This window comes from Haemaphysalis longicornis, unplaced genomic scaffold (assembly GCF_048455015.1).
Source record: "Haemaphysalis longicornis isolate Haplotype H1 unplaced genomic scaffold, Haemaphysalis longicornis Haplotype H1 scaffold_9, whole genome shotgun sequence".
NCBI classification, from domain to species: Eukaryota; Metazoa; Arthropoda; class Arachnida; order Ixodida; family Ixodidae; genus Haemaphysalis; species Haemaphysalis longicornis.
Genome location: NW_027526460.1, coordinates 12473534 through 12492252, shown reverse-complemented (window position 1 = coordinate 12492252; position 18719 = coordinate 12473534). Strand labels below are relative to the sequence as shown.

The window sequence follows — 18719 nt, the reverse complement described above, 5'->3', positions numbered from 1 at the left end:
ACCTAGCATCTTCCAATTTTGCTAAGTTTTGCTATATGCTTCGGCGCGGTACTCGGTGTTGGATCGTAGCCGCTTCATAAGTTCTGGAGCAGTGACACGACGGCTTTCGCGCTGCGCTGCTTCCTCGGCAGTTGCGTATTTCTTCGGCCAACCCATGTTTCTCCAGAGTATAAACGATGTGCTCAGCGCGGAGTCACAAGACGCTGTGTGTCTGGTCTTCTTTTCAAGCGGAGGTGTGCAGAGAGGGGTCTAGGGCCATCTGGAAGTGGTACAAGCAGCCGCTGTCTGTGTCCAAGTTCGCTGCACGTTGGAGCCTAGACCGACGACTGCGCCGAGCAGCGTCTGTGTTTGCGTCGCCGCGTCGACGCAGTGACGTCATAGCTAGACAAGGCATGGCTCTGCCGACGCAGCTGCGCGAAGGTCGCGTGCCGGGCGCCTCACGCCTGAGGAGCTTTCTTCTTGGTATATTTTTTGCTAACGCCGCCGGACCAAGCTCAAGATTAAACAGCTCCGCTGTTAAAAGGAGCTGGCCTGTGTGCTTGAGACTTTGGGATGTGTCACGAGAAAAATCTAGATGGTTTCACATAGTGATGACATGGAGTCCTATATTGCGTCAGCAACCCCGATGACGTGGAGGTAGTCAAATAATGCGGCTAGCACTTTCCGCTGGGTCGAGGGAGATGACCACGTTCCCGTCGGAATAAACGTAGCTGGGGTGTGAAGCGCTTAAACTTGGGACAGTATAACAACAGGGACCAAGAAGACAACGAAACATGACGAAGCGTAAATAACAATCGTTTTATATAGACACATTGAACATATACATACGCTGCTTGCTTGAAGCAAAAACAACAACAAAAGAAAGAACGCAAAAACAAAAATCTCTTGAAACATGTGTGACAAGCACGACGCACGGGTGACATGGGGCACGTGCTCAGTTCTTACAAGAAGTCTACTTCTTTTTTAGATAAGGTTATCGATGGTGCACTTACGCAGTCCCCTTTTTCGGACTACATGCTGTAAGGCAGTGGTTCTCAAATGGGGGTCCGCGAGAGCATTTAGGGGGTCCGCGAAGTCTCCTCCCAAACTCCTCCTCCCCCCCACCGGGCCGTCCTTTCCTTCACTTGGCCACAGTTTGTTGACAATGCAAAAAGGTGGCTTCGCCGCATGACATGTACGTCTAGTTTCTCCGCGTAGCACATATTCTAACATCTGCTTTTGCACAACGCGCCAGCTTTGAGAAAAAAAATCAGACACAGAAAAGCCATCATACAGGTGTTCGGAAAACGTTTAGGTTTAAGAGCACATTGTTTAACGTTATGACGCGCATCGTTATAAAGGTCGACCACAAAAGGCGGGCATTGGATAAGTGTGAGAGTTGCGTAAGCTGCAGGTGCAAATTGTTTAATTGACAGTATAGAACCGTTCACCACATTTCATCGTGGGTTCCCGAAACGTCGGGTTTTTTGCTTTTTTGCATTGTATTGGTTGGAGCCTAATTAAATCTCAGTTCAGTAACTTCCCAACCAGACAGAAGTCTGTCTAAATGTTCACTTTCAAGTTTCCCCATCACCTTTGCAAGCGCAAGAGGGTTGTAGTCATGGCTGAGAACCACAGTGTAAGGAATAAAGACATACATATAAACGTGTATGCTACGCGTGGATTAGCTTGGCAGCAGCTGACGCGTGCGCTGTCACACCGCCACCGCTGCAGGAGTGCACCTGCAGCTGCTGCCTCGTCCTCCAGCGCACCCAGTCCGGGCAGCGTGGCTCCGCTGCTCCCCTGCTGCCGCCGTAATCGCGTGGACGTGGCCATGTCGTCGCCCCTCAAGCTGGTCGTGTTCGTCGGCAGCTGCCGCACGGGACGCATGGCCGAACGCCTCAAGCGATACGTGGTCGGACAGCTGGACAAGAGGGGGCACCAGGTGACCGTCATCGGTGAGTCCCACTGACCAATGCTTTGGCCACATCACCCGCATGATGGGAGAGAGAGAGAGAGAGGGAGAAGGCTCTTTATTGAAAAAAGCAGAGAGTCTTGCCGGCGTTTGCAATCGCCTACATGCTTCTCTGCTGGGGGTCGGGGATGTAGGAAAAACAGGCCCTAGAAAGAGGTGGGCAGAAAAAAAAAACAAAAAAAAAAACACTGGCGTGGCTTGACGTGCTTGTCGGACTATTTTTCAGATTGTGTCACAGAATTCACAATTTTAAAATGTGAAGCAGCGGGGCTTCCACAGCTCTGCGTTGTGTGGAGAGAAAGTTCCATGTCCGAGTGCGATGATTTCGCGAAGTGCGGATTTCTATTTATTCATTTATTTAGAAATTACTGCTGGCAGCCTCCCGAACAGAGCAAACCGGTGTTTGAACAAGCGAAAGGCATCTGATAGCCTGATTTCAAGATTACGATGTTCTCAGTTTCTTTTGCTTTTACTTTCTTTTACGTTATTTGTGCATGCATCGTCGCATCGCACGTAAACGGCAGCAGGTCGCGGCCCCACTCGGCAATCGTGATGACAACTCACATTTTGGCGCGCGAGGAGGTTACAGCGGATTATAAACACGACGCTGCTGGCCTCTGTTCGGGCTGAAGATAAAGCGCGGCGTGCATATGACGTGTACAGCTCCGAGTGACATGAGCGCGTGGCTTTGCGGCGCTATGCTTCCGCACGGAGCCCGTTGCGCGCATCTGGAGGGCTGTAGTTCTGAGCACTGTATCTCTGCACGCAATTGCAATTTCGCAAACCTAATGATAGTTATCGGTTCGACTGAAGATCATCTAAGATTTCCTCATTACAAACAGGCACCTAACAATAATAATTTAAAAATGTTCATTAAGTTCTAGTTAATTGTTCCCTTAAATTGCACTTGGAACCCGTTTTATAGTGCCCGCCACGGCCCCTGATCACTTGGTGCAAGAAAAACAATTTTGCCTCCGATAGGCTATTTTATAAAATCACTTAGAATCTTCCCTGAAACACCCTGTACCGGCGTCTCTACGCATCTGTCGTTAATGCTCGACACGGTTATCACTCAGTTGCCATCTAAAAATGTAGTCCAGAAGTCCCTATTGCGGTATTGCCATGTATGGTACGTAGCATCCATTGTTGAAGCAGATGTTCGCGCTTTTGTTTTCACGTGACCGCGGGCATGACCGGATCTGTGCTGTTTTAAACCAGCTAGCTTAACGCGCTTGTTGAAGCCTTTCATTTATATTTTTGTTTTTGTTGTGCCTATATCTCGTCCCCATTTTTTTGACGCTGTTATTTAACCGCATATTCGTTTTCATTTTTACAAAACCCAACCCGGCGTAAATTTTGAACTACGAGGAAGCTGTAATTTTTGCTTACGTGCTTGCTTCTCTAAAATCTGCCCAAGGCTATACCTGTGTACAAAGCAATGTTAACACGCAAGAACCGCGCCAGCAGTGGTAGTGCTTTTGAAAGGTATTGGCTGTCTATGTCTTCAAGTTCGCTAGTATAAAGTGCGTGTAGACAACACTAGCGGTTTTTCAGACCACTAATAAAATAAATAAATAGTATTCTGTAAAATAAATAAATAATAATTACGCAGTACGTAAATCGCAGATGAAAATTTCTCCCGAGCCTCCCTGGTAACTCGCCAAAGAATGCTACACGAACGTTATCGCATTGTTTGCATTGTACATGCGCCGATGTAACCCAGGGCGTCACTAGGCTGTTCTGCTAAGTACTCGATGACATTCACTCCCGTGTTTGCCTTGAAAGAGCTAAGATCTATAGAATACACACACGTAAATGTTTTCGGGATGCATTGACACGATGTCCGCTTCGTTGTTTGAAGTGTGCGACGAACATAAATTCTCTCCGGTTGCGCGTGGTGTATGTTCTCCCTATTATAAATTATATTCCTTTCACTCGTAAAAAAAAGGTCATGGCACTTGCTAAGAGAACACTAACCAGTTACTTGTCCCATTATACAATAGGTACTTAGTGCTGTTTACTAACTGGTCATGCATAACCCATTAAAAAGCTACGCGTGACAATGTGGATATGCTGGGCGCGCAGCACGACATAGACACATTCAACACGCACATATCACGCGTAGACAACCGAAAAATAAACAGAGCAAGAAAACCAACCAGATGCACGAGGAGAGCGAGTACAACTTAGTTAACTTGGACAGACATCTGCTCTTCTTGCTTTTATAACCAGCAGCGGAAAGTCCTCTGATAGAGTCGGCGAACTTGCAAAAATGAAATATTTTAGCGATAACTTTAGAATTATGCATTTTAATGTGAGCATACACAAGTCAGCATGTGGATTTGCAAAAACGTTTTAATCGTGATTTCGAGTGGGAAAACCTGTAGTTACTATGTTTAATAATTTATAGAATTTTGTACTATCAGTCTAACAAGCAGCAGTTACTAAGTGCACGGTCTAGACCAGTAACGGTTCCACACTTAGTGGCAGGACCTATGTACAGTTCTGGGGGGTACTAAAGTTCGTAAGGAATTAGTAAAAACAGCCATTACTACCCTTTTACGAGCTTTTTTGGTAAGAGTGTTCTGTAGAATTCCCAGGTCACGTTACCGGCAGCCCCTTTGCACACTGAATTAAATTCCTGGCTCCGTCGCTGAGTTGTTGGCGTCACAAGTCACTCAGCATGCCTCACTCTGGAATGGAGGTACGACAAGCAGGCGCTAACAAGTGAGTTCGCCGAGAGTATATCGACAAGCCGACTTCGCGTCCGGGGTGGCGTAACTGTTACGCAAGCACGGCAATTGTGTTTTGTTCTTCAGCGCGGCTTCTCTCGCGGCGTCGCTGGTGTCGATGCGCCGGAAGATAAGTGGTGTTATAGGGGTCGTGACCGGCGAACAAAGACACGATCACGCTAGCCCTGGCCAACTTCGCCCGGCGGTGAGAGAGAGGTAGCGTTGCGGGAAGAGAGGGAGACTTCAGGACGGAGCGCAAAATTGTTACTCTGCTTCGTGCGAGATGGCTCATGGATGGCTCTAAGGTGCTCAAGAACGCTGATCAGACCCGAAATAAATTTTACAGCGTATTTGCTCGTTGAACTGCGAACTGCATTCAAAGGCGATATAAAATTGCTTATACAGTAAAAGCTCGTTAATTCGAACTCGAAGGGGGCCATAAAATTGTTCGAATTAAGCCGAGTTGGAATTAGCCGGCGGGCGCTATAACGAATAGAAAACGCACCACACTGCGCGGGCAGAACGTAAAGAAGCCACCTCGTAAAAACGCGAGTGATTTCAATGTTTCGTAAATAATACTGGCATGCGCCGGAGCACTGGCGCCGGTGGTGCGGAGCTCTGTTTGTAGAAGCGAAACGAGCTGTTGGAGGAGCGTAGAGCGCGCGCCACGCTGTTGTTTCTCTGTTTCGTTGTTTTGCATCTCTAGTAAATTTGGTTTGATTTGGATTTGCAACACATTGTAATCCCGGTGGGCCGACTTCTTCCGCGAGGAGGAGGGGATCATAGTTCGAATTAACCGTTCTGGATGCCGACGCGTTCGAATTATCGGGAGTTTTCCCCCATTCAAATATACACGGCTGTGCCGGGACAAGGGCGCGCGAGTTCGAATTTACTGGAAGTTTGAATTAACCGAGTTCGAATTAACGAGCTTTTGCTGTATTTTGTACAGTCTCCCGACCTTAGAGGTTGTCGGGTTTCTTTAGAGACTCCCTGGTACGTCATCTGCACATAGCCTCTCCTCGCTTCATTCCGTTAAGTTGCGTCCCTGAATATTCCCTGAACGCCCTATAAGCACATATGTACCTTCTGTAACGGAGGTGCCGGTGCACCTGCAAACCGCGCTCAACACGCTGGTTTGGTTTGGTTTCCAAACATTCATTTGTGCATTTTCTCTTGAGACGTCTTTTTAAAGGGGAGCTTCTAGGCATGCTGGTAATCCATAATTTGAGCGCGGTTACGCAAAAACGTTGGTTTTCTCGTCCGTGCATCTTCTTTTTTTTTTTTTTAATTGTACCCAAGTTATAAACTTTTCTCTTTTGGGCGAACGCAGGGCCAGTAGAAAAATAGACCAAAATTTCCCCGCGTGATTTGAAGTGCGATTAGCTTAACAGAAAACAGTCCCACCTCCCGTCTTATGTGAAGCTCCCGATTTATACGAAGCTGTCCCACGTACAGTCAAATATAAGCAACGCGACCAGGAACAAATCCCAAGCATGAAAAACACGACGTGCTACCGTTGCGTGCCAACCGAAGTCACGCTCGCTAAAAGAGAAGGCCTTGGTGAACAGCTTAAACACGAAAAGCCGGGTGAACACCTCATACACGAAAGAAGGCCTGGGGAGTGCTTAAATTTCTTTCCTGCTTTACTGGTCCCGCCCAGAGCCATGTTAGCCTTCCCGCATGCTCTGACGTATCAGGGCATCAGACTCAAAAGTACGACTTGTGACGACATTCGACGCATGACCCAGTACTAGGGCCCCTAGTTGCATTTATGGTACGTTGTGCCGTCTTCCAATTTTCTTCACGGCAAATCCGGAGCTTATCACTCGAATTTAGGTACAATGAAAGTCTGAGAGAGACAAAAGACAGTGGCCAGCCGATGTCCTGTGTGCTTTTTCCAGCCTCCGCGTGTAAGCTGTGAATTACCCAAGGACGCGGGTTGGATTCTCGGCCGCGGTGGCAGCTTTTCTGATGGAGGCGAAAAGCGAACACGCCCGTGTGTTCGATATTTCGGGGCACGTTAAAGAACCCCAGGCGGTCAAAATTAATCCGGAGCCCTCCACTACGGCGCGCCTCATCGGCTGTGCAGCGTCGGCGCGTTAAATCTCACAACCAATCAACGAGCTATGAATTAAAATGAGTGCCAACTAGCCCGACTGTCGGCCTTAATTCGGCGATCACGACCGCCGTATGGCCTCGTTGTGTCGGGAGGGTGTTGGCCGGGCACTCCCGCAGCCTTTTCTAACCAACACTCGCTTTCTCTACACGCACCCGGCCTGCCGAGATACGCGTGTGTACCTGCTGCCGCCGCCAGACCGCTGTTAGATGCAGAAACAGCGCGTATCGCGGCAGCGCTGCGCAAGATCTCGCTGCTCCCGTTTTCCTCTTCGTGCGCTCGTTCGAGGCCTCTCCGCAACGCTGCGTGCGTCTGCCTTCTTGCAACACGGCCGGCACGTAAAGTAGCACCGCGCGCAAAAGAAAACTAAGCTGCGCCGAGAGTTTATGGAAATACATCGCACGTAACGCTACGGTACTATGCGGGAGTTACAGCGGAATACGCAGATGTGGAGCGTATACTATGTGTGATAAAGCGAACACGCGTGAGAAAGATGGAGAAAGAAACTGCCTCGAAAAGATATCGGCATGATAAAAAAAAAAGAAAAACGAAAAGAAGGAAAACGGTGGCGTGGCCGCGCCGCCTGAGAAAGCCTTCTCGGGGAGATTTGAAGGTTGGGCTTTCGCGCATGCGTGCGGCGTACTTCCATGCGACCAGAAAATGCGTATAATACTAAATGTTTTTTTTTTTTTGCTATCTGTTATTATCGCATTCACCGCGAAAAAAGAAAAAAAGAAGGAACACAACGAGAAAATAATATTCGGCAGTTTCCAGTTTTCATAAAAATTTCGTGTCTCCACTAAAGAAAATCCAGACACCAATTTATTAAAAAAGAACCTATAAAAGGGTGCAAAACTTCGAATGTGGCTACATGGGACAAGCTGTGATGTTCTTCCTTTCTAATCTGCTTCCGCGTTTCTTCCCTAAACGAACCATGATCTCCTTTGCGAGTTGGATACTCAAATCGAAACGTTCGTATTTCTTGTTGCGCAGATCGAGCCTGATATACAGGTACAAGAAAGGTTATTCTAGCAGGCTTGAGGCTCACCTGCTCTTTTACCCGCCGCGGTGGCTCAGTGGCTAAGGCGTTGCGCTGCTGAGCACGAGGTAGCGGGTTCGATTCCCGGCCGCGGAGGCCGCTTTTCTGATGGAGGCGAAAAGCAAAAACGCCCGTGTGTACGAGATTTCCGGTAAGGAGTGTGGCGCATGCAGTGGACTGCATAAATAGGTGCGCCCGAGTCTTCACTTGATATTTTACGCCCTGGCACGTTTGGCAGGGAAGACTGTATGGTATATGTCGCAAGGACTGCACGCATCAAGATGTTGGAGTGTTCGCGCCTGTCATCTCTACTAGCAAAACGCACATACCTCAGCCTGTCTTTGTACGTGAAGCCTCGAGATGTGCGAAACATATTCCCAGAGCCCAGTCTTGCTTCACGTTCGCTGTAGCAGTCATTTTTTTTTTTGCTTTGTGATTTCACCACGCGGCATATGAAAGGAGACGTAAAAAAAGGAAGAGAGCAGGCTTCTGTGTGAGGAATTCCAGAAATGCGAGTAAACAAGCTGCGTAGAAAGCAACATATCTGCATTGATTAATTATGTGCAACGTGGCTAGAAAAGAAAAAAAAGCGACAACAACAAACCGACAGTTTTCTTCAAGCCTGGACTTGGAAGGTATCTGACGAATATGCAATGTTGGGGAAGTCTCCAACATAAGCGGTGTCATCCGAAGAATTCCGGAAGTACTAAGGTTGAAGGAAAAACGCAACACGTGCACGGAAGTGCAACCTGGGGGGGGGGGGGGGGGTATTCTGCCTCGACGCTGCGCTGTAAACGCACGCATTTTTGTTCCGTGTCGGGTGGAACCGAGTGAAACGATAACGCCTCGAGATTCGCGATCGCTGCGCCGCCTGCCGCCGCTTCTCCGCGGCGTTTGCGGGATTAGCGCTGCGTGGCTGATAGGTGGTCATGCAGTGTTTTGGTTTCTTTCGATTCCCTTTGCCTTTCTGCGCTCTAAACGACTTGTTTTTGTGACGTCTGTAAGCTAACTGAACGTTTAGGGCACTTAAAAAAAAAAAAACAGCTGCGTCTTGGAAGAGCGCTCCAGCGCCAACAAGAGCTACCCGGGGAGGCGTTTCTGCGCGCTTCTTGGTCGCTCTTGCGGGCGTCGGCGATGGCAGCAGCATATCACCGCTGTCACCTTCGAACCCGTCAGCACAAGTGAATTCTATTTATTGTCGCCTCGTTTAGACCTGATATTCTCACTGTAAGGGGTTTGTTCGTTTTGCAGCGCAGACAACAAATGCGGCTTTGCTTCGAATATGTACGTCGTAGAAAAATATGTTTCGGGGACGTGATAACCCAATAGCTGACAAAACATTTTGCCTTTTATGGGAATATAAGCCACGCGAAAATGTTAAGTACACTCAAAGGCTGTGCATTGTCAGATATGTGCCCACTCATGCCTTATAATAAGAACCAAGGTATATGTTAATGAAACCACGGGAAAATGAATGGTCGGCAAGTAAGGAATAAATAGAATAGTCGTACGGGAATGAAAAAAAAAAAACCGAGTGCAGCTTCTGAAATGCTAAAGACGTTTGTTTGAGCAAGGTACACTATTCACCAGACCAACTAGATGCGAAAGGCACTGGTATTTCGCAAGATATGGGTGGGGGGGGGGGGTGAGGAGGAGGACGCTCAACTATCGTTGTTTACTAATGCGGAGCGAAATCAACGAATGAACGTTTTAGTAATCACACACACAAGCTGCGTGTTCACTTTTCTTTTGTTTTTCGCCTTGAAAAACGGCTGATCACTCGGCGGACTCATTTTTTGAAGAATACAGGCTAGGCAGTTCACAAGCGATACGAGGTGTCGTTGGAAGAGTTGATTGATTGATTGCAGGGTTTAACGCGCCGACGCAACGGAGACGATGAGGCACGCCGTAGTGGAGGGCTCCGGATTAATTTTGACCACCTGGAGATCTTAAACGTGCGCCGAAATCTCGTACACACGGGCTCGTTGGATGAGTGTCGTATCTGATAAGGGTCTCTGATTTCGGTTTATGCTAGATTCTGCAGTCTCCCTGTGTCATGACTCATATGACGATGTTTCGAAGAAGAGTTTGGTCACGGACGTGGATTACTCTATAAGCCCATCTTGGCGCTTCTCGTGGAGGATAAATGTAACACGTGAATCTTTGCGAGCGCTCATCTCGGGACAAGACGACCCAGCATTAAATTTGTCGTCGCGTGCTGACTCCGGAGTGCAATTTTGCATCATCCATCGTACTTCTTTGGCACGATGTTTGTGAAATTTATGCCGCATTGGCTTGTCATGGTACTGATCAATATCTGATATGCGACATTGGCAGGCGTAACTTGCGTGCTGTCAGGCATGAGTGCTCCGCTGGATTTTGTAAGTGCACAAAGTCGATTTACATCATAGTGTGTATGGCCGCAACATTACCATCGGAGGAAACACTGCTTACGGAGACTGTCACTAAATTACAGGGCAGCGGAATTATAATCAGCTGCATGCAAATGCTGGCTTCAGGACGCCGGCCTGGGATGCACGCCCGGCGCACATATAGATCTCACTAAGATCGCGTCATAAACATTTATACTCTCGTGAACATACCACGCTTGCAAACAGAGTGTCTGCTCCACGTTAGTCGGTATTTCGAACGCGGACAAACGGTAAATCGCTGTCTTGAACGAGCCCCAAAAGCAACGGCGACAGACGGGAGCGGGCCGGGGACTCCCGCGCCTGCTTTCGAAACGGGCCGCTAGGGGGATTTCAGTGGCGCCCCTACAGGCCGCGCTCGAGGCGTATAGCAGTGCGCTAAATGCGCAGCCAAAGCCCCCCCCCTTCCGAAAAAAAAGTGAAAGGTAGCCCACAAAAACTGGCGAATATATTTTCAACAGTCGCTTGCATGCAGTTCGCGATCGACTAACCGAGTGACTGACTGCTTACTAAAATAATTTTAAAAAGGCTAGGCCCGTAATTAAAGCAGATTTCCCCGCCCCCTTCCCCCGTTCCCAAAGAAAGGGTTCTAACACACAAAAAAAAGAGACTTCAATTGCGAAGCTGTTGTAGGTGAGTATCGGCGGACGCACAGTGAAGTTTCAGTATCATTGTTTATTTTGCACAGTTGCGGTGCTAGTAATCGTCGTCATATGCATCGAAGAGTTCGTCGTCTTCTTCGCGGAAACTGGTGGATGCAAAGTCATCCTCAGAATTGAAAACTTCTAGCAGCTCTTCGTCATCGACTCGAGGCAGATGTGGCGGTATCTGCAAATCTTCTAGGGAAGGATTGACACACTCGTAGCCATGTCTCCAATCATCCATTATGACGCCTAGAGAATGCAGCGGCCGCGGTGACCTCTCCCAAGCAGGGTGCCTTTTCGGCTTCAGCGTTAGCGCTGAAGTTTTTTTGTTTTTTTTTACATGCGCGGTAGCGCTTGACGACAGTGCTGGAGTTTTGTTTTGTTATTCCTTTTGCTGAAGCCACTGCGCGTGGCGGGGGCGCTCGACGGTCGCCGTGGGCACGTCTTTCTTCGAGGCTGCGGGGCACGCGCTCACGAGCGTTCGCATTTTCTTGGTGTTTTTTCGTGCAGCACCGAACTTACGGCTTGTACGACAGCTCCACTGTTAAAACTTTTGACAGTAGTCGACAGCGTTCATTAAAAATTCCTGGCCAGCTCAGACACTGATTTTGCTTTTTAGATGGGAAGGCATCTCATTCACCCGCCTTGTCCCTGCATCCGGCGTCGTCGGCGTCCGCCCCTCCCCCATTCTCCTCGCCGCGCCAGCTGCGCTCTCCGCCGCTCACCCCCTCTCCTCTCCGATAGCGAACACTCTCTCGCGAGGGGCATTGGATTGGATTCGATTGGATTGGCTTGGATTGGATTTGGATTCGATTGGATTAAAGTGGATTGTGTTGGATTGTGTTGCGTCATAGCCGCGGCAGACGCACTGGCGCCGGCGCGTCCCCTCACCGTTATGCGCGCTATAAAACGCGGTGCCTGCGTTGCTCCGCTCCATCGTTCCAGCGCCGTTCCTCCGCTGTCCAACGCTGCAACGTGAACCCCCTATGCGTCGCATCTACACAGGGGTTCCCGCGAGGGGAGGTGGGAGTTTATTAAGTGCGAATGCACTTCTTAAGCGAGCCTGAATCGTCCGCCGCCGTCGTCCGCATAGCAACAGCTGCGGGTGCGCGCGCTCCTCGTCTTCCCTAGCAACGGGGGGAGATGGGCGCGCGCTACTCTCCTCCTCCTCTCTCCGCTCAGTGACTGCGGGTGTTGGGCGCCTCCTCTCCACTTCGGGCGGGAGAGCTCTCGCTCGCGTAGCGGGCGCTCCGCATTCCGACGCGTGAGGGCGCTCGTGTAGCGGCCGCGTGGCGCGGGAGGGTATTAGTCGAGCGCGCGCCGTCGTCGAGAGCGGTCGCTGGTCCTGCATCTCGATAACGATGATGGCGGACCGGGCAACGGTACCAGCAATAACGAGTGAAATATCTTTCTTTGTAGTTGTGTGCGTGTGTGTAATCTCTCGACTACTCATTAAGATCACGATATCCACCGTAATCGCGCAATCAACAACCGTGCATTCGCACTTACACACTCTCCCCTCGGGGAAGTGCGAGGGAATTTTTTTGTTTCTACTCTCGCTTCCGCTAGGGATTTCGGAGACTTGACTCTAACATATGGGAGATCCAGTGTATTTTTGGAATAATTTAAAACCCTTTGCGCAATAAGACGCGTACGAGGTTTTCGTTCACACTGCACGCACGCTTGCAAAATACCCGGGGGTATTGTCATAGTGATGCGCATTAAAAGAACAAACACACGTGCGCTGATATCCGTATATACAGCAGCATATATACTCGACAGGATGCCCTTATCGCATTTGGACTCCAGAGACACAAAGGGTCTCTCATTCGGGTCGCGAAATAATGAACCAGAAACGATCGGCGTCCTTACACGAAGGACAAAAACCATTAGAGATTTGAACCGGAACTTCCCGTCGTAGCGAGAGTTTATCCCGAAGGTCAGTGATTCGACGCCCTGCGAAGGTCGGGACAAAAGTGTGGATCGTGCTGCTTGCGTATATATATATATATATATATATATATATATATATATATATATATATATATATATATATATATATATATATATACTTGCCAATGGCGCCTCACAAACTGACGACTTCTGCTGTTCAGGACGACCGCCACCGGTTTGAATTGCAACAGAGTGCGCGACAATACGATTTTGGTGGTGCATAAAAATTGTTACATCTAATGCAGCTTCAAAATATTTCCACGCGTCCTTAAATTAATTCGGAGTCTTTAAGAACGGCGCGCTTATTCGAGCGCACTTAACAGAATTGAATATCGATTTTCGCAATACGGCACGTACGTCTCTGGTAAACCGAGTGCCAATATCTGAGTTTCCATGGAGTGCTCGGCGGCCACTCGCGCTGGGACTGGCAGTAAATGATTTTCACTTTAATCTATTTTACAACGGAAGGTTTTGTATAGTTCGGTACGCAGCAAGCGAGAGATTTTCTGTGTCGTACAGAACATATTATACAGAACGATGCAGAAGAGAGTATATTAAGCAGTGCAGATGAATGCACCAGGAAGTTGACCAAACTTTCTTGGAGTTTAACGTGCCGAAAGTATGCACCTGATTGGCTTCAAAATGTGAAATAAACGTGTTCAACAACAACAACTGCGCTATGAGACACGCCGTAGTGGAGGGCTCCGGATGAATTTCGACCCCTTGGGGATCTTTTACGGCACCAGGAAGTGGAAAAGCACAAGACAGTTTATGCTGATTTGACTAGCGCTGATTTCGAGCAGCTTCTTCCAGAGATCTATCTACTCGCGGGATCTTCGGCGTCTAAACGCCCCGAGTGATCCGAGACCCCGGACATCCGGCTGCGCCAGCGCGACGAGCGCCCCACGTGACTCCGGTGATGAAGGACGCCCTCGGAGCCCAGATGATTTTGACAGGGAGGAAACGGGCCGCTCGGCGGGATCTTTACTTCTCGGCGCCCGCCGCGGGGCTTACCCAAGTATACGCCGGCCGACGAAAGGCCGTGGGGTTGGCGCAATCAATTGCCGCAAATCATCTCTCATTGCACGACCGCGCGCGTGCCAGACAGCCGGCGCATCCTCGGATGCGGAGGTCGCTCGTCGTATACAGGTCGCGAGGCTTGTTGACTGTCGGAGTACGCGGCGCCTCGACTAATTACAGGCTGCCGCTGTTACAAGGGAATATAAATGACCCCTTCGGGTTTTCAGAAGCTACGCGCGTCTCATTTGATGTCCGCGGTGGCGTTTTATTTGATGGCGGTAGCATGTGAAAACGGTCATGCACGTGGATTACAAGACTACCCTGTGGTTCAGGTTCACCACAATGAACTTTATTGACCCATCCATGCAACCAGTAATTATATTTCGGTGAGGAACGATGTCAAATTCGCATTGACTGAAAAGCTTTGTCTGCGTTGTGGCATCACACTATGCAAGAGTGACGTACTGTGGCTGCGCAGTGGCGCAGCGCAGATCACATTTTTAACTCGAATGGTATGCAGTGGTTTCACTAGACAAGGTTACAGAGTATCGGCATTATTTTCTCCTATTGTTCCTTGCCGCCGCCGTGATCATTGGTCAGTTCGCTTCACGTGACATTTGTTTACACTGTGACGGTCCACGGGCACCGCCATTTTGTTGTTTATGCGTTTTCTGTCGGCCAACTGAGGTAGCCTTAGGCTGTCCTCCTGCTCTGCGGCTGCGCACGACTGGCGTCGTTCCGAAGGCCAATCAGAAATAACGCGCTTCGCAGCATCTCAACCGCACAAGTGTGTCTGAACAACGCCGCCTGTATAATCCTTGCCTAACGCGTGAGCAAAAAATGGCCAAACAGCCACTCTCCTGTAGCTCTATCCTACCCTTTTCCTCTCCGTAGCTTTCGTACGTGCTTTTATGTCCGCCAGCCAGTGCCGCTTCTCGGAAACTATGCAAAATAGTTGACAGTTTCTGTAGCGTTCCCCGGGCGGCGCTCCGACGCCTTCGAGGCAAGCTGACAGACACACGCTGTAGAAGTGGGTGCAGTGTTCGGGACTCGCGAGCAGTGACGTAAGGCGGGACGTCCGCCGGCGCGCGACACATAGCGGATGAGTGCCTGAACTAAGCGTCCCTACCGCCCCCAATGGAAAGTGGGCGACGCGTTAGGCAATGTTTATAGAGGCGGCGTTGGTCTGAAGATGCCGTGTTGCTGCGCCTTCGACGGCAGTGTTTACAAATGACGTCGTCAAAGTTAGCGGCATGGAGGAAAGAATACTTTTTCTTTCCTCCATGGTTAGCGGTGAGGCCGCAGAAGCGGCAATCTGGCAACACTGATAAACACCAAAATGGCCGCCGTTGCTCACTTGCATCTCTATGTTCGCTTGCATTCATCTTGCATGGAGGAAAGGCCTGCATCTACCGGAGAGTGGCTGGCTGTTGCGGCGAGTCTCCAACAGCAACGGGAACTGGCGGTTTACATCATCAGGGCCCTCAGCGGCTGCCTGGACCGAGGCGGCTGATTCGCCCCACCATCCCATGAACAATAAAGTTTCTATCGATCTATCTATCTATCGATAGTAGTATACAGGTTGCTGCCATTCGGTTAATTTGATTCTAAAACGGTCGGTAGCGCTGTTAATATGGATAATTTGATTCATTCGCGGCACAGATTTGTCACTTGAACCACGGGACTGTCGTAGAGTGTTAGTGAGGGTACGATAATGTTCATAACACCTTTGAGACTTGGGACTGATAGACCTGTACAAGCAAAGCCTTCCTGCACCTTTTTCTAGCTTGCTTCGAGGAATTTTGAAGTAAAAAAGTACTTACCGTCGGTGCATTTTCCATAGGTCGCCCCCACGTAGATGCGCTTTGCGTACTTCAAGGTATCCTGGCTGCCCGGATCTTTCGCACGTTTCGGCCGCACCGCAGCAGTCGCGGGTGCGCATAAACGAACACAGTCGCCGCGCGAGACGCAGCGAAAACCAAACAAAAAAGCAGTCCGCATCGGCGCACAACTGTATACGGCGCACAGTCAACCATGCATGGAGGCAGCTCTGCGCTGCTGCATTTGCGCAGTGCCCCACCAGAGTGCAACAATATGCACTTGTTTTCTCTTGATGAACGACAATCATACGGCGATTACAAAGCTCACCTGAGTGGTAATGAACTTGTGTTCGAACGCAACTTGAAGTGACCTAAGAAAATAGCCCTGAGAGATAAAGATGCTTGCGTATGTTATTTAGGAATGCGCTTCAACCGTATTCTGTGTACGTTTTACCTGTTATCTATACAACGGTGGATGTGCGCATTGTGCACCGTTTCCGTTGCACTGATAGACGCGGTGTACGGATGCAGGTCATGCACCTGCGTTCGCCCCATCGGTATATCGACACGTCCTGGTGCAATTATCGCTGCGTATCGCGTTACTGATTACGGCTCCCCAGGGCTGCGCATCGAGATACACCTGCCATGATGTGTTTGTGTATCTGTACTGCAATACTTGTGCCGTGCATCGATTACATCGAGATACCCTGCCGGATCTGCACTGACGTGTTTTTACTACGGGGATGATATATGTATTTGCGACGGGAATAGCCTCCCGTGTTGCCATACCTGTTTCTCTTGCCAGTGCCCGATCTTATCCCCGTGCCAATCGTATTTAGTTGCCCATTCCAAGGCGGGAGTACTCAAATTTCCGCCACCGAAAAAAATACCAACTACGTTAAACAGCTACATGTTCCAGCCATACAAATTCCTGCACTCGTATAACTCGATGCAGCATACTTTCGCGCCAACATTGACGGAGTTGCGTTTCCAAATTTCCCGCCTTTTAAACGCAGACCCCGAGGACCAGCCCGAGCTTCTGACGGTGCGCAAGCCGCTGCACTTCCACGGGCCGGGCGAGACGCCGCCGGAGTGGCTGAGCAGACTGCACGAGCACGTGCTGGCCGCCCAGGGGTACGTGGTGCTGTGCCCCGAGTACAACCGCTGCATCGCGCCCGCGCTCGGCAGCGCCATGGACCACTTCCCGCCGGTCTCGTACCGCCACAAGCCGTGCGCCATCGTCGCCTACACTATCGGTACTACGGGCACTCTTCGCATTTCCCCTCGCTAGCGTGTTAAATATACCCACGCTGGTATGGATAAGGATACGGGATAATTGGAGATTGAAGGGAGAGGCCTTTGCCCTGGGGGGGGGGGGGGGGGGGGGGGGGCGTAGATGGGATGGTGTACGGATATGGATTGGGCACCCTGGCATGTGATTACGCAAGCTCCCGGCATGCTCGGCAGTGTTGGGGCATGCAGTTCTGTAGTAAAATATATCATGTAAGTATGTATGTATGTATGTACACACACACACACACACACACACACACACACACACACACACCCATATATATATATATATATAGTTAAGAGAAAAGGTTTCCTGGCTATAAGGTTAACTGTATGATAGAGAAGTCACATTGACAAACATAACAATATTTATTCTAACGTTTCGACCGGGGGCCGGTCTTTTATATATATATATATATAAATATTTCGGAAAATGGTTGACTAACGATCAAAAAACAAACGTGAGTCGGCCAGGGTAGTAGCCAGCGCCACTGTGATTATAAATATATATAAACCTCGCTTTAGCGAATGTGCCGTTTTGTCGGCTGAGAAGCGTTCCATTTTTACTTGACTTGGCTCAAGAACTAGCTCAAAGGTCGTCTGCCGCTGCAAACAAACACAATATTGTTCCGAACAGACTGTTTAAATTGTTTTTCCAGTACAAAAGTGTAACAAAAAATGCAACAGAGCCTGAGGCTTCAGCGCCAAAATCCTTCTGCAGGGGTCGGAGGAGGCTTGGCGGCGGCCATGCAACTTCGAAGCTTCCTCGGCGAGCTCGGCATGGTCACAGTGCCGTTCATCAGCCTCAACGCCAAGGTGCACACGCTGCTGTCGGAAGACGGCACCGCCACCGACGACCAGTTCTCCGAGCGCATGGCCAAGCTCTTCGGAGAGCTGGAGTGGTACGGGGCGGCCATAAGAAACCACAAGGAAGCCTGCGGCACGCCTTAGGCGCGCTTTAATTAGGCGCGCGCCGGCCGGAAGGATCGAGGCACTTGTGTTCGGCTTCCCCTCAGAGCACCGATATCATTCTTTGCAAGGTGCACAGAGGGATGCACTGTGGAATCGTCGCCAACACAAGTGCGGAGAGCGACGCGTTTTTGCACCCGTTTCCCCTCCCCCCTCTCCAAAACTTACTCGTCGCTCTCGTAGACAGAGAACGAAAGTCCGTCCAAGGCGCGTCCACCGCCTTTGATTCCCACCTTGCACCATTTAAGATGATTCAGAAAAAAAAAAAAAGTGTAAAGATCGACGACTTCGTGCGAGCAACGAGAATCTGCACCTGCCACTAAACAGTCAGTGTTGCGTTGTTATTAAGGAGCGATGTAGCGCTTCACTGCTTCCGAAATTGCAGAAATAAATTGTTTTACCACAAAACGTCTCCTCGCCCACTCGATCTCTTTAATTAAGTACTTCACTCCTTTTGTCACAGCAAAGCAGCAAGTATACTTGTAGGTTAATTAAAAAAAAACTTTACCATCTCTTCCCTACAGAAAGTTGAATGAAGTGTGGAAGCTTTCTGACGTCCAAAGTGCGTCAAAACCTTCGCTAAAAGTGCGTCCAATCGATCGTCAAACCTTAAATGATCCAAATCGCAAACGAAGAACGAACCCAAGCGACGATTTTTCGCGCACCAAGTAAACGCATCTACGATCTAAAAGTATACGGATACGTGGTTTATGAGATCCAGGTATACTATTGTACTCGTTCTTCATCATC

The 18719-nt window shown here is 49.5% G+C and overlaps 1 protein-coding gene across 3 annotated transcripts in view; it reads left to right on the top strand.

Moving 5' to 3' along the window:
- LOC144151485 (FMN-dependent NADPH-azoreductase-like) overlaps nt 1-18377 on the top strand; it is a 48790-nt gene extending 30413 nt beyond the window's left edge. For all 3 annotated transcript variants that reach the window (XM_077682546.1, XM_077682545.1, XM_077682547.1), the window contains exons 2-4: nt 1714-1937; nt 16724-16963; nt 17722-18377. In XM_077682546.1, coding sequence (XP_077538672.1) covers nt 1814-1937; nt 16724-16963; nt 17722-17951 — 594 coding nt within the window. In that variant the 5' untranslated portion in view covers nt 1714-1813 and the 3' untranslated portion in view covers nt 17952-18377. The remainder of the gene's footprint in view (nt 1-1713; nt 1938-16723; nt 16964-17721) is intronic.
- Nucleotides 18378-18719: the final 342 nt, after the last annotated feature.